General features: G+C 42.0%; 1 protein-coding gene across 1 annotated transcript in view; it reads left to right on the top strand.

Moving 5' to 3' along the window:
- The first annotated feature begins 461 nt into the window (after window positions 1-461).
- The window catches only part of RAD23B (RAD23 homolog B, nucleotide excision repair protein), a 35,602-nt gene continuing 20,360 nt past the window's right edge, over window positions 462-15,703 (top strand). The window contains exons 1-3 of the mRNA XM_072360199.1: window positions 462-737; window positions 12,624-12,705; window positions 15,294-15,373. Coding sequence (XP_072216300.1) covers window positions 672-737; window positions 12,624-12,705; window positions 15,294-15,373 — 228 coding nt within the window. The 5' untranslated portion in view covers window positions 462-671. The remainder of the gene's footprint in view (window positions 738-12,623; window positions 12,706-15,293; window positions 15,374-15,703) is intronic.

The following is a 15,703-nucleotide window of genomic DNA, read 5'->3' as shown; positions in this document are numbered from 1 at the left end:
CAGATGGAAACGGCTGTAAAGAACCAGGGCAGGTTTTTCTCATCTCAGAGTTGCCTGCTCAACAGTGGGTCGAGCAGTATTTGCAGCAGGAATTGCACCTTGATGCCTGAGGAGTATCGAGGGAAAAGGAGATCAGCAGCTCCTCAAAGAGCAGCAGTAACTCCCGAAGCAGCACCAGCAGGATCCAGGCACCATACGGTCCGGTAACGTCGCTCATCTCCATCCTAAGCAAGTAACCAACCTCCCGACTTACTCCCGCGGCCCACTACATCGCTGAGAACTCGACAGCACAGGCAGGGCAGCAGCCCCAGCAGGCCGCTACATCACCCCGCTTCCGCCATTGGCGGCCCCTTAGGCGGGAGGCGCCGGCGGGAAGCCCTAAAGCGCATGTGCGTGGCGCCCTCTGGCTCAGAGATACCCGCCACGCCCCCACGAAACAGCGCGTGCGCAGTCCGCCCGTCCCACATCTCCCTCTCTTTACCCCTCCCCCGTCCGGCCTGCCGCCGTTACGCCTCGCACCCACCGCTTTCCGCCTGCTCAGCTCCGGGAGCCGTTTCGCCCGCCCGGGGCAGTGAGGCGACAGCGCACCGCTGCTCCGTCTCCGCTCCTCCCGCCGTGCCGTGTTCCGACCCGACCCGGGGAAGGAGCGCGCCGGACGGCCTGCCGCCGCCATGCAGATCACCCTGAAGACGCTGCAGCAGCAGACGTTCCGCATCGACATCGACCCCGAGGAAACGGTGCGAGAGCGGGGGGGAATCCAGACGTGTCCGCTTCTCCCGAGCTGCGGGCCTCCCCGCCGTCCCAGCGGGGCGAGCGCTGTGTCCGGACCGTGGCGGTGGGCGGTGGAGGGAGTGCGGCGGGAGCAGGGTGGGCCGGGACTGTTTGGGGAGGGACCGGGGGGATCGCGGAGCTGCTGTTGCGTGGAGGAGGAAAGGGAAATACCTTCCTTTTGGCCCTGCAGGGCGGCGGGTTGCTCTGGGCCGGAGGGGTTGCTCTGCTCAGGGCGGCTCGTGCGCCCCGGCGCAGAGCAGGTGGGCTCTGTGGAGGCGGCGGCCACGGGGCATGGCGGGAGCGGCCCTCGCCGCGGCAGGGACATGGCGTGGGGGGTGGATGGCAGGGCGGCGGTACGCGGCTTCCCGCCGAAAAAGCACGAGCAGAGAAAGTGGTGGGGCGGCCTCCCCTGCTCTCCTGCAGTGACGGTGCAGGTGGGTAATTGCTGGCACACGGCAGGTTGCTGGGTGTCTTCGGGCGGGCATGGAGCTCCGAGAGGTGAGGGAGTCCCAAGGAAGGTATTTCCTCACTTTGTGCGAGTGCTTTCCTTGGAGCGGAGCGGAGCGTGAGCTGGGCCTTCGGAGGTGTCTTCAGCAGCCTTATGTCTGTGCTGTGCTTGCTGCTGCTGCCAGGCCTGTTGGCTTGCCCTCCTTTGTCTGTAAAAACAATCCAGGAGGACAGCCAAAATCTGGTTTAGCTCGTTTGGCCAAATGGTGTGACAGGGAGATGGCAAATTGCTCACTGAAGAATGTATTAGAAACCACCAAGGATCTAAAATGTTGTTCTTTGCTTACTACTGGGAGAAATTATCTTGTGATCTTATCTGCTCTAATCTACAGTGAGGAAAGTCCTGGAAAAACGAGAGTAAGGGAACGGCTGGGAGAATGTTGCCAGCCTGTGAGACAGCAAAACACATCAGTAAGAAGTTGTGTGATTTGAAACTTGCTTGCACCATCTGCATACAGACGTGTTCCCACTGAGGTGCAGCAGCTGACAGGAGTGCTTCTCTTGAGCACAGTCTGTTGGGCCTTGGCTAAGAGCAGGTGCTCAAGCAGATATAGCGTAGTTAGGATTTGGGGAACACTCTACATAAACGTGTGCAGGGTTAGGACTTGGCTGTGTCAGTCCTCGAGGCATCAAGGTGAAAATGTATTTAAAAGTGCTTGGACAGAGTTTTAGAAAATTAAGGGCAGACTTACTGTAGAAAGTACTGTGGATATGAGAATTAATGAAGAGAATAGGGAAACTCTCAAACCCTGAGTACTAACCAGATGTCCCTTGGGGAGTCCTTAGATTTTGAAGAATAGTAATTTTAGTAGATTGCACTGAATCCTTAGGTGAATTTTCTGGCATCTTTGAACAGATGTCTGTTTTGAGAGTTCAGGGAACATTGCTTTTAGTCTTTGAACTACACTTGAGTGTTTTGCTGATGGAGGTAAACTTGTTTACTTGGAGCTGTGCCCTATGCTGTGACAAGGCCAAAAATGATCTAGTTGTGATAGGCCAGGGAAACTTGTTGCGCTAAAATTGGCTTCTGTTTCTAGCACTTTCTCCCTGCATTCTGAGTAAAAATTAGTCTGAAGAGATTTGATGTTAAATACAAGATAGTAGTCTAATAAGAGTTTATGCTTGTAACAGAGCACTCTCATCAGTAGTAAGGAAAGCCCTTAGATGTACTTTCCAGGGGGGAGTGTGAAGAAATACACTTCAAAATAACTGATTTGTCTTCTTAAAGCTTTTACACAAGCGGTTGCTTAATTTTCTGCTTGATCAGGCAGTTAAAATGTGTAGTTCAAAATGTGTTTTTAATATTCCAACTTTATTTTGTGCTTAGTTATGTTGCGAAGTACTAGCCCACTGAGCAGTTTTACTGATGAAAAATCAGACCAGTGGTATGAAATACTCTTGCTGTTGGAAACAGTAGATAAGGACTGTCAAGTATTTTAACTGAATAAAAGTTGGGGGAAAAAAGAAAATCTAGCCTCAGGCCATGTTGTCTGAGAAGGGTTATTATCAAATGAAGAAATTTTTGCAAGCGTGGCTTTTTGGGGTGGGGAGAGGGAGGGAGAGGAGACAGAGCCACAGGAGTGTGTCAGAATCAATGCTGTACTCATCCTCTATAAAAAGCATGATGGATTTACTAGCTGTAGTCGTTCTGGTTCTGCACAAAGAAGTTCAGTACCTGAGTACTCAGACTTAACCAGGACAAATCAGAATGTGCATTTATGGACACAAGCTGGTTATTGTGTTCATTGACTAACCATGAGAGAACACGTTAAGCTACATGTTAGAAGGGAATAATAAGTAGTATGAAAGTGATGCAGACCAGCGTAGATAAATCTCATCTGAACTGATAGTACTGGCACTGCAAACTTCAAAGTCTTGCACTTCTCTTCCAGTTATTGCTGTGTAAGCCTGAAATAAGCTTTTTAAAAAAATTCAACAAGTATTTATAATTTCTGTTTTAAAGTGAAATAGTAATTTTAATCAAGACTGTCCTGTTTCTTTATTAGTTTCCCTGTGTTATTAGTCCTAACATCCTCACTGTCAGAAGGGGGAGAAGTGGAAGATGCAGTATGTGAAGCAAACTTTGCTAGTCTCATTCTTCTACTTTGGGCTTTTACATTGAGCTTTTCTGACACAGTGAGATGTCTGCTTGTTTAACACTGCACAGGGTTAACAGGACACTTACTTAGGGAAGTAAGGATTTTAGGATGTGCACATGATAACCATCTTGTGCTGGATCTCTTGTTTTTAAGGTTTAGAAATTTAGGCTAGGTGTTTTCCTAAGCTGTATTGAATGCCACAGGAGTATGCTCCAACAAAAATCAGCCTTGTCTACACGTGTAGACTGGGGGATGAGGAAGGAGAAAGCAGTCTCATGGAAAGGGATTAGGGTGTTCTGACAAGCTGAACAGGATGCATCAGTGTGCCCTGGAGCCCAAAGGACCAACTGTACCCTGTGGTGCAGCAGGCCCAGCTCTGCCACTGGGTGAGGGGAGGGGCTGTCCCCTCTGCTCTGCACTGTGCCACCTCACCTCCTGCACTGCATGCAGGCTGGCTGCCACAGTGTTGGAAGGGCTTCAAGATATTAGAGGTGTGCAAAGGGACAGAGTGGAAGTCTGTTCTCTGGTGACAGCGATGGGGCCTGGGGGAACGGCATGGAGCTGTGTCAGGTGGGGTATTAGGAAAAGGCCGCAGAAGGCAGGAGTTTAGAGGTCTTGTATTTGCCTCTTGAGATTTGATGCAGATGACTCTGCAAAAAACATTATTTTTGATGATAACCAGACGAAATGCCAGGAACCATGTGCAGTTTTTTCATCATTTTAACACTGTGTAAGTACTACAGCATTTTAAAGTTATTCTCTGTCCTACTAGTTTTTTTGTTTGTTTGTTTTATTAAGTGTATACTTCTTTTGCATTTACTTCTGTATTTAGTCTCTTCTATTTAATGTTAGAGTTTGGCTTTTCAAGCAAGTAAAGTTTAAGTTCTTGTCTGAAGGAGATCTAGACGTGTTCAATATGTACACTGGCCACTTGTTCCCAAGAGGAACGAATTTCTACTAGAACAGTTGTAACAAAGACAGTTTGGAAGACTGAGTCTGTTATGTTAAGAGTAAACAAAAAGGCCTTGGCTAGCTTAGTGCACAAGGTGGGTTGTCTATGATTAAGTTATAATACTGTCTTAAAAACAGAGGATTATTAATAGTTAATGAATTAATTTGGGCTGGAAATGGGAAAAAGCTGGATTTTTTGTTTTTGTTTTTAACTTGTACATTTTACCACAGAGCATAAGATGAGAGAAGTTGAAACTGCTGTGTGAGAGGGAATTAATTTGTTCTATACACTTGGGTCATTTGCTTAGAAGGAACCCTTTGTGTCCTGCTTGCTTAGCTGGCTGAAATAACCAAGGAGAGCAGCTGGGCAATTTAGCACTATCAGTTTCATGTAACCCATTTTTAGGGTGTTCATCTGGGATGCACTTGGGACTGGTATTTTTTTGGAAGACCTGTTCTGCGGCTAGGTGTTTGTCAGCTGTAATTCTTAATTAAACAGATTGCTTGGCATCATTCTTGAGAGCATTGTATTCAGTATTCTCTCATTGGTGGGGGATAGTCCCTTAAATTCATAGGGAGCAGAAAAAATCAGCTTGTCATATAAACTGGCTCCTGCTGTGTATCTTCAGGTTAAGTGTTTATAGAGAGTGGATCTCCCATAAGCAGCAAACAGATACAGAGTCTTTGACTCTGCTTTGGGTTCTCCTGCAGTCAAGGTCCAGGAAGGCCTGTCAGGGGCCCCGTGGAAACTTGAGGGTGCCTGCTGCTGTTAGGCAAGGGTAAAATCAGGGACGCCACCAAGGTCTGAGCCTGAGGAATCTCCAGCAATCCATAAGGGTTTATAATGGGCATAATTAACCATCTGGGGTACTGGGAGCCTCTCCTGCAGCTGTCCTCTGATTAGGGAGGGTGAGGGTCCAGTAGAGGCCTGTCTAAGATCGTGGTCAACAGATAGAATATCTTGCACATCAGGTTGCATTTATAGGTGTCAGAAAGGGACGTCAACAGTTAAAGTCAGGTCCTTGATATGGTCTTGGATATGATGATGGCATGCTGCCATCCTGCAGGCATTCGAGTATCGATCTCTGCTTGGGTGGAGGCTTCTGTTCAGACAGAGCTTCTGATGGTCCATGCAGCCCTCCAGGTCCCTGACTCCAGAGGGTGCCTAGTGCCTCTCTCTGAGGGGAGATAGAATCTACTGTGTAGGAGGTGTGCTATCCTAGAAGATCTGTGCCTTCCTGTTAAAGATTTATGAGAATAGATAAATATGTTGTGCTGCCTCAAAGAAAATTAATGGGGAATAAGCTTATCCACAGCCACGCTGTGGAGTGGTGCACCAGACTGCTGAACAAGGGACGAGGGGTGATGTAATTGGGAGGGATCACTAAATCAGCTAACTGAAGTTTAAGCAAGGTCACTTCTGATGCTTGTGGATTTAGCAAGAAAGAGCATGTAAGGTACCTCTCTGGAAAAAATGTCCCGAACAATTTCTGGGTTCTTAACATGCTAGGGTGCTCCTATATAAAGTTCCTATACACCAAGAAATGCTGTACGGGAAATGATGTGGTGGGATGGCTGACTGGAGTGCTGTAATGGAATGATACTTGAGGAGATGAAGAGGGGGTGTTTCATTCTGCATTATTGACTACCTGGAGTGTTTGGAGCTCTGCCTGGGTACAGATGAGAAGCTGACCAGCAGTTTATGGGTTAGGATTTAAGAGAGGATAGGGCTAGGTGACATTGTAGTGAGGGTCTACTACAGGCCACCTTATTGGGAAGAATGGAAGAGGACAGATGAGTCACTCTGCAAAAGGATAGGAGCAGATTCATGCTCACAGTGTGCCCCCGGTGGCACACGGTGGTAGAACTGCTGCTTGCAACACCGGAGGCGCGGGTTCGAATCCCCCCTGTGGCGCAAGTGGTAGAAGTGCCACTCTGCTTACACAGAGGTCTCGAATCCCAGGAGTTGGACTCGATGATCTCTGAGGTCCCTTCCAACTCGCACGATACTATGGTACTGTGATACTATGATACAAGCACTCGTGAGGGACATAAGACAGCCTGATATCTGTTGTAGGGACAGCACAGCACGGTATAAGCAATCCAAGATATTGCTGGAATGTGTTGTTGATAACTTCCTTCTTCAAGTGATAGAGGAGCCCTTGAGAGGAGGTGCTGTGCTGGGCTTTGTTCTTGCCAACAAGAGGGAGCTGTTGGGGAATGTGAGGGTCAAAGGTAGCCCTGGCTGTAGTAGCTATGAAATGTTGGATCTTCAAGATGTTTAAGACAACAATGGGGGTGTTCAACAAACTCACAGGTGAGGACTTCAGAAAAGCAAACTAGCCTTTTCAAGGATCTTGTGAGAGTACCATGGGATAAAGCACAGAAGGGAGGAGGATCTCAGAAAATATGTCCGATATTCAAGGATCACCTCCTTCAAGCCCAAATGTAGTTCATCTGGGCAGCAGTTATTGAGCTAGGAAAGCAAAAGCTCAGAGAAAATAAAATCTGGCCAAAGGCAGTGAGGACGACAGGAAGAACTTCTACAAGGGAAGGAAAAATATCAGGAGCAATAAGCATATGTTCACCAAGAGGCAGTCATGCCTGACTCTCATGCTGGGGTAGGGTTAAATTTTGTCATAGAGTCTCACATGGTGCTGTGTTTTGGATTTTTGATGAAAACAGTGGTCGTAACACACTTTTCAGTTTTCAGTTGTTGTTAAGCAGTGCTTGCAGGAAGCCAGCTAGGTGTACAGGAGGAGATAGGAGGGGACCGAGCCAGGACAGCTAACTCAAACTGGTTAAAGGGATGTTCCATACCATACGGTGTTGTACTCAGCCATAAAAGCTGGGGAAAAGGAAGAAGGGGAGTACACAGTGATGATATCTGTCTTCCCAAGAAACTGTTAGGCATAATGAGCCCTGCTTTCCAGGAAGTCTCTAACATTTGCCTGTCAATTGGAAGCAGTGAATTAACTCCTTGTTTTGCTTTGGTTGCACGCACTGTTTTTGCTTTACAGTAGTTAACTGTCTTTATCTCTACATAGGAGTTCTTTGTCATTTTCTCCTCCATCCCGCTTGGGGAGTATGAGCAAGTGGCTGTGTGGTACTTAGTTGCCTGCAGGATGGCTGATAATCTTCTATAATGAAGTCACTGGTATGATGGATGAGGGTGGAGCAGTGGATGCTGCCTGCCTGGACTTCAGTACGATCTAAACGCTATTCCATAAGATCTTCTTGGAGACACTGTTGAAGCATGAGTTGGCTGTGCAGACAGTATTTTATGAGAAGACTGTCACAATTCTGTGGATGTAGAAGTTTACTGTGTATCTTAAAACCTGATTTCCCAAATTAACAGATTAATTTCCTGCAGCCAGCTGTTCCTTTCCAGAAAGTAATTTTCACTTAATAACTCTGCACTGATGGTGATGTTAGAATCCAGAAAATCTAGAGACTTGCAAATACTATTTGGTAGAGGCAAAGTTCAAGTTATTACTTGACATCTCATCATACCTTTTTTTGGAAGATGCTGCTGACCTTTTGAACAGTAGTGGCAGGCTTCTCTTTTTTGCTTGAAAAATGAGCATTTGTATTTCAAGTCTAAATGAAGCCAGTTCAGACTACTGTGTCTGACATAACTCAGGTGTTTTAGGGAGCGCTTCTTTCCTACTGGTGAACTAGAAGCACAAGTGCCGTATACACACTGAGTACCAAGACTTAAGTCACTCCAGCCAGAGCTACAAGAGGGAAATTTTATCTTTCATTAGCTTGTTAGTGTTGAATTGTATATCAGTTGTTATTTTATTTTTTAATATTCTGTGAATTCTTTGCAAGTGAAAGGGGTCTGGACTACAGGATAAATAGTGGCTGAAATCTAAAGAACGGGCATATGCTTTTCAGAAGAATACACTTTAGTGTGTTTCTTGAACACCTCTAACAACTGGATGCTGATATCTGCAGCTGATTGTAGTTCTGTGCAGATTTACATGCAGAAAAGTGGTACAATCTTAAGTAGCTCAGGAGACTTGGACTGCACTGGGGAAAGTATCTTGATCCAGGTGACAATGCAAACGAAAGGAGAAATGTTGCTGAACATTTTGCTTACCAGCACAGATGAGTTAATTAGAGGGTTCAAGCAGCCTGGGCCACAATAGTCATGCCCTAATAGAATTCATGAAGTTGAGGGATATCTGTCCGTTGAAGACTGAAGTTACAGTCATGATTTTTAGCAGACTTCCAATTGTTTGAGGAATTAGTGAATGGGACCTCCGGAGATTGCACTTAAGAATTAAGGAGCAGAACAGAGCTGGCAGCTGTGTAAGGACATTGTTAGAGCATGAGAGCTCTCAGTTCCCATGTGTAAGAAGTCATGCAAGGAAAACAGGAGACCAACATGGCTGAATAAAGATATCCGGGTAAAACTAACATCTAAGAAGGAAATGCATAGGGGCCAGGGATAGGTATACTGGGAAGAGTGGGGACATTGCTCAGATATTTAGGGATGGGGTTGGGAGAACTAAAGAACAGCTAGAATGGAATTTGGCAGGGAGTATGAAGAATATTAAAAAGGGCTTTTGCAGGTACACTGGTCGGAAAAGCAATATTAAAGAAAATGTAATCCCCACCTTGATAAATAAGACAGGAGGGGTGGTGGAAACTGACACAGGAGGTGGCTGATGTACTCATCAGTTTTTTGCCTGTTTTCTGTAGTAATCCCGTTGTTCAAGTCTTTGAACCTTAAGGCGGTGACTAGGGAAACCAAGTCCATTCCATTAAGCTATTAAAGAAACTAAAAACAGTAAAACACCAGCTATGAGAATTAGGGTGTATTGGGAGTGTTTGGACTGTGAAAAGGGGATTCCACTGCTGGAATCATGCATGTGAACATCATCCCATTTTCTAAGCTGTGCTCAGGGTAGAAGTCCAGCAGGAAGTGCTGCCTCTGGAGGCTGTGAACTAACAGTTTCAGTTGGGTAAAATGAGCTTGTAGGGAAGTCAACATTGACTCCCACTCCATTGAAGCCAGCAGAAGCTGTATGTACTGAGAAACTGTATGTACTGTAGAAACTGAGTTTACTTACTAGTTACAGAAAAAAACTGTAAAGAGACTTTCCCTTGCATCTTGAGCATTGACATTTTGGAAAAGCAAGTGTTCTAATGATCTGTGAAAACACTGGTGAATATTTGGCATTGCTACTGTCAAAATGAGCGATGACTTCCCTTTGGGTGATGGCCTGATCTTCCAGAAGGGATGCTGACAGTAGAACAGCAGACATTACTGTTGATGGTGCTGGCTGCTACTCATAGGGAGCAGTGATGACGATACTGGATCATCAAAGAATATAAAAGAACTCGGGAGTATATATTATATTTATATTTATTATAAATACTGGAAAAGTAGTTGTCTGAACTCATTCACCCTTCAGCAGCTTCATCTAGCTCTTGTGAACCCCAGTGGATTTTTAAGAGTAGTTGATTACTGAGGTTTGATTCCTGGATGTGATGTAAAACCGCCCATGAGTGCAGCATTTCCATATGTGCTAGTAGTACAGTACAGATATGAAGCAAAGAGTACTGCTTGTTAATTGGTCATCCTCACAGCTAACATATTTAACTTAATTTTGTTGGCACTGCAGTTTCTCTGTATCTGGAGAAGTATGCTGTACACCTCCATCCACCTGCCAGAAGGAAGAAAACATAGCCCCATCGACTGTCATGGGCTTGCACAAACGGCTTTGAGTGAGGTCACTGCCTTAGGTCACTTACAGTGTCAGTGATATCACTGTACGTGAGGTGGACATCAAAAGCATCATTGTAATTTTGCTGTTAGTATTTTACCTAAGTAAGGAATTCCTTTGCATGGGTCCAGTTATTGTGTAGCAGCTCATGTGTGTGTTTTGGCTGTCCCAGCCTAACCTACATTATCTGCTGAGATGTTTCTATTTGAGAGAACAGACTTTAGTTTGGTTCCTTGTAGAAAGCATAGTATTCTGGAATAGAGCTCCAATTCTAAAACATGAAGAAAATAGAATTCAGTAGATATCTGAAAAGAACAGCTTGACTGAGTGCAGAGGATGTGAGATGAGCTTTAAATTTCAGTGTCCAAAAGGATCACATTACATTATTTGTCTAATGGCAGATTCTCCTTTCGCTTAGTCACAGTGGCAAACATGGTGATTAAGTGAAAGGAGAAGCTGAGACATCATTTTTGAGTCATTAGTACAGGTACAGAAGTACATGAAATAGGTATGTACTGTATGTAGTAGGCAGTATATTAAGATGTAGGCTTATAGAACATGGCCCTTTCAACATGATTTGGCGGTTAGTTTTGTCTGGTGGAGCACAGAACTTCAGGCAGTGCTGTTAGATAATGTGAAATTCAGAAAAGTTGCTTCATTGCTTATCCATGGCCTAGGCAGACCGTTGTGTTGTGAGTGACTTGAAGTAATAACTGGGTAGGAATTCATTACTTCAGTTTTTACTTTTGGGGAAAAACATTATTTGTTAATATTATATCGTATTATTTATGCCATTAAACAAGCATAAATCCAGAGAAAGAGTGGACTTTTGTCAAAGTAAATGCAAGGGGATGGTGATGCCATCAGTAAATCAGTAGTATTAAGGTAGTTAATGTTTTGAGCTTTTGAGAACTTAAAGATAGATAGTTGTGAGCTGCTGTTAGTTTTGCTGTGGAAAAGCAAGTGACTAGCTGGAGGTGGATCATAAAACTTCTGTCAGGTCCTGAAGTGGCGCACGCAGAAAGGGTACTGACAGTGTTTCCTGCTGAGGGGGAAAAAGAGTTGGCTTGTTCCACGGACAGCATCGTATCTTGTCCTCTGTATCATTTATGACTAGTGATTTAATCACCTACATCAGATGCAGGTTTAGATATTAGGCTTGATTCCGCATGCCTGTTCTGTGAGGTAATACAGAACATGGTAAAATGAGCACTCCTTTTTATACTATTGCTGAAAAGATGCAGCTTCTTTTGTCAGTGTTCTAATTTCATCAGTCCCTTGTGGACAGGGATTAGTGTGATAAAGATCCTCACAAATAAAATCTAAAAGGAAGAGGGAGGAGAGGGGGGGCTGCTGAAAAGGAGAGATAACACAAAAGTCTAAGACAAATGTTTTAAGAAGAAGAAAGATGTGGAGTTAGGAAGTATGGCCGTGTGTTGAGTGGATAAGAGAACTTAATTTTGCTGAAAAGTTCGCCTTCGTGAGTTTTAGTAAATTTAGCACTGACACCTGAAAATGTTTAAGTGTATTTACTAGTTAGCCCTAGCAGTGAACTACAGCTTCAAAAATTAACAAAGATGAGAATTTTGTAAGTACCTGTGGTACAAAAAAATGGTCAGTCTAGTCCAGCTGTCAGGTATAGCTGGTTAAATTGCTAGACAGAATCTTAGTAACAGGATCAAGCTTTTAATTTAAAAAAAAAGTTCATGAATATACAGGAATGTAGACAGTGGAATTAGTTTGGATTAATCAGTACATAATCAATTAGCTGTCTATTGCATCTGTATTGGGAGCATCTGCCAAGAAGCAGGAATGAATGTTTTGATACAGGCATTAAAATGTGGTTGCAAATGTGTTGGTACAGGCACTTCTACAGGAACACCCTTTGTTTGCTTGTGTTTTTATGTTTCTGTAATTCTCTCCTTGGTATACTGTAGTGCAGTCTTTCTGGAGAATATGATCACAGAATGAATTTTGTAGGTTTAAATTTGCTATGTGAAGCTTCACATACTACCAGGGAGGGAAAAAGAGTTGGAACCTGTTCTGTAAAATGAACAGTTAGACAGTTTGCACAAATTGCTGCTTATCAAGAGCTCTAATAATTCCAATGAGTTAAATGAAATGTCACGGTGACCTTAACAAAAACAAAAACAACACAACAAACCATCAAACATTCCATGAAGAGTCATTATGATAAATGTTTCAGCTGTGCGTGGTCTGCCCTAGCATTTAGAGAACAGGGAATGGAGGTAGATAAAAGTATTTTCTGCCCAAATTTCTCAACTTTTCTTTGTAATGTAGGCTTGCGTTTAATCTAATTCAGTTAAGAAGATAAGAGAAGAATTTTTATGGATAGATCAGTTGTTTGTGGAGGGTACGCTTTATACTGATAAGGTGTCTGTGCTGATGTCTTTGGAAGACTGCTGTGCTTTATCAATGAAGTACATAAGATTTAACTGAAAACTAATTTGTAGTAATAAAATTGTATGGAATGAAGTACGCTTAATGTTTATATTGTGAACTTATGCTTTTTTAAAACATGACTTCTGTGCTTTAGGTGAAGGCACTGAAAGAGAAGATTGAGTCAGAAAGGGGGAAAGATGCTTTTCCAGTTGCTGGTCAAAAACTAATTTATGCAGGTAATGAATATTTTGAAAATGCTTTATCTGAATTTATCATATTATTTCTGTTATTCTTTGATTTGAATCTTAAGTCTTATAAGTTATGAAACATAAACTAAGTTTAAGCAAAAAAAAAAACAAAACAAAACACCAACAGATCTCATTGTCAAGGAGAATTCCTAACTTTAAGTCAAATCTGTTCACGTTTTAGTGCATACATATATATGTGTTTCTGTTGTTATCTGTCTTGTAACATGATATGCTAATGGCTTCAGTTATGGATGGTGTAAGCTAGGTAGAATAGAAATGGCTTTTGTTACAATAAATTGGAATTTACAGTTAAATCTTATATTTCATTCAGTTTATGTTGACTACCCAAAGAATTTCTCCATTTAACTCAGACAATTAAACAGAGTATTTCTTTGAGACTGACAAAAGAAAACCACCACCAAAACTCTATTTTTTTTAGTTTCATGTGTTCTTGTTTTTGTACGATGTATTAAAAACAGTTGATAAAAAGCGTGTTCTGTGGTAGCAAAGAAGCATTCTAATGTCAGATAAGGATATGAAATTACTTTGTATTAACATAGTTCATTGACATTTTGTGGTAATTTTTTTTCTGTTATTTTTCTACCATACTGATCCATTCTGTTACTTAATCACAGAGACAGTTTTTGTTTTTACTTGAAGTCAGAGTTCAGAACGTTTTATCACAAAACGCACAGTTCTGCTTTTTTTTCTTAGATTGTGCCTGAATGAAATTTTGGTGATTACCCCCACTCCCCCCTGCCCCATCTTACTGCTTTATAAGCAGTGCTGGTTTTTCAGTGGTAATAAGCTAAAGACACTAGTCATGATAGAAAGGTGGTCACAAGAGAAGTCAGAAATCTGTGCTTGTTAGTAGGAACTTCTCACAACTGTTTTTCTTAGCAAAGCTCGTCCCTGTCCTTAAATAAAGAAAATGCACATCATTGCTAAGCTGAAAGTCCCGTATATAATTAAGGCATATGATAGGCTTTGTACAATACATGTAATCATATGACATTTTTAATACTTTGCGATTTAAAAAATTGAGTTGTATAAGATCATAGAATATGGTTTGCGTATTTTAAAAGCCAGAATTCATCTGCTTGCACTGTATCATGAACAAGCAGTAGAAAATGTAGAAAATAAGATACAGAATGGAACTCTGTTCTTTGTAATGACTCGTTAATTGCATAATCATATCATGCTTCAGGATGCTTCTCAAAGATGAATTTTTTTTTTCTTGGATAAGAGTTAAAAAGTTGTATCGATGTTTTTACATTAAAATGAACTTAAATATTTTCATACTTTGGTGAAAGTGTAAGTTATAGAACATAGATAACCTACCTGAACCTGATGAAAAAACACTCATTTGTAACTAAAACAGTTTCTTATTTCAAAAAAATAGAAGGCTAATCAACAGTGAGGTAGATCTTCTGTTTTTATCTGTACTAGCATGGAATCTAAAAAGTCTGAGGACAGTGTGTCCTGAAAAACAACTCCTTCCCTAAAGTGCATATAAACTGGGAAAGTGTAAATAAGCCTGTATAGGTTCTGAGTCAGATGCTGCGCTATCTGCTACATGCATTACCATTTCTGCTACTACCTCACACTTAACATGTTCTTGGTCATTTGACCTGAAAGGCCATGGTGGAAACTACAGGGAGTGGGACAGTAGCACCTTGTTTGTGTTTTAAGTGCTGTCAGTATAAGGATATTTCCTGCTAGTTACAACTAAGTGGTGTATTCTGCTGTAGCTGCGAATGGTTATGAAAATTTGCATTTTAATGATGAAATGGGGAAGTGGCCATTGGCAAGTCTTCAAAAATTGAATCATTTAAAGCCATGAAATACATACTGAAATTTCTGTAGTAGAATACGTAAGAACTATAAAACTCACTGTTGTATAGCCAGTTCTCTGATTTTAAGTTCTTGTAGAAGTGAGGTAAATAGCCAAAATGCCATTTCTGCTTATGGAACATATGAAGTGATATTTTAACAAAAAAATATCTGTCAGGGTAACAGATGTGGAGCTGTTCTAGATTTTTTCCTAATACTTTAGCCTTCTTTTATGCATAAATTTTTGAAGTTGTAAAGTCATGAATCTGTGTCATGCAGATAAACTGTGACAGGCAACTGTAGAAAGTGAATTAAATTTGAAGCAGAAAAGAGCAGATAGGATTTTCTTGCTGTGTCTTATGTGGGCAAACAGTTACTCTGTTCAGCATACTGTATGGTAATACCTTTTCTCTGCATTACTTATATCTGCATTTACAGGAAAATTTGTTCTACTGTTGATTTTGCACTTCTGTTTTTAATGACTTAAAAGCATATTCAAAACTTAAGACCAAATGTCAGACTTCATACCAAAGCAGAGTTGCAGCTAACAATGGACATCACAGGAGGAAAGGTAGGTGGAACTGTACTGCAAGAGCTTAATAGCTAAAACACTTCAAAATTAGGAAGTTTATAAGTATGCAAAAGACTTATGTGGTTTTGGAGCTATGTTTATGTGAGGGAATACCAAAGTCATCTAATGATCCATTACACGACTTCTTACAAATTTTCATTTTATTTGCCAGGTAAAATTCTTAATGATGATACTGCACTTAAAGAATACAAAATAGATGAGAAGAACTTTGTGGTGGTTATGGTGACAAAAGTGAGTAATCCTAATTTTTGAAAGGAAAATTCCTTTCACTTTTTTTTTTTTTCATTGTTTTTACATACTATAAAACCAATGGAAACTTGTTCTCTGGAAGGTTTTATTCTACATTAATGTAACTGTTTGAATAGACTTGATCCCTCCAGGGCTTTTCTTAAAAGGAAGAAAGGAAACTAGGTAGGTTTGTTACTAAATTATTATACAGAATTTGTTCCAGTCTTGCCATGTTGCTTTTCAAAACTCACAGCTGTTTCTTTTGTGAAGCTCAGAAGCTTGAACCTGGTGGCTTAACAGAAAAGTTCCTTAAGAAATCTGGCAGTCTTGAAG

The sequence above is a fragment of the Excalfactoria chinensis genome, chromosome Z (assembly GCF_039878825.1).
Source record: "Excalfactoria chinensis isolate bCotChi1 chromosome Z, bCotChi1.hap2, whole genome shotgun sequence".
NCBI lineage: Eukaryota > Metazoa > Chordata > Aves > Galliformes > Phasianidae > Excalfactoria > Excalfactoria chinensis.
The sequence above is the reverse complement of the archived record's forward strand: the minus strand, read 5'-3'. Positions and strand labels throughout refer to the sequence as shown.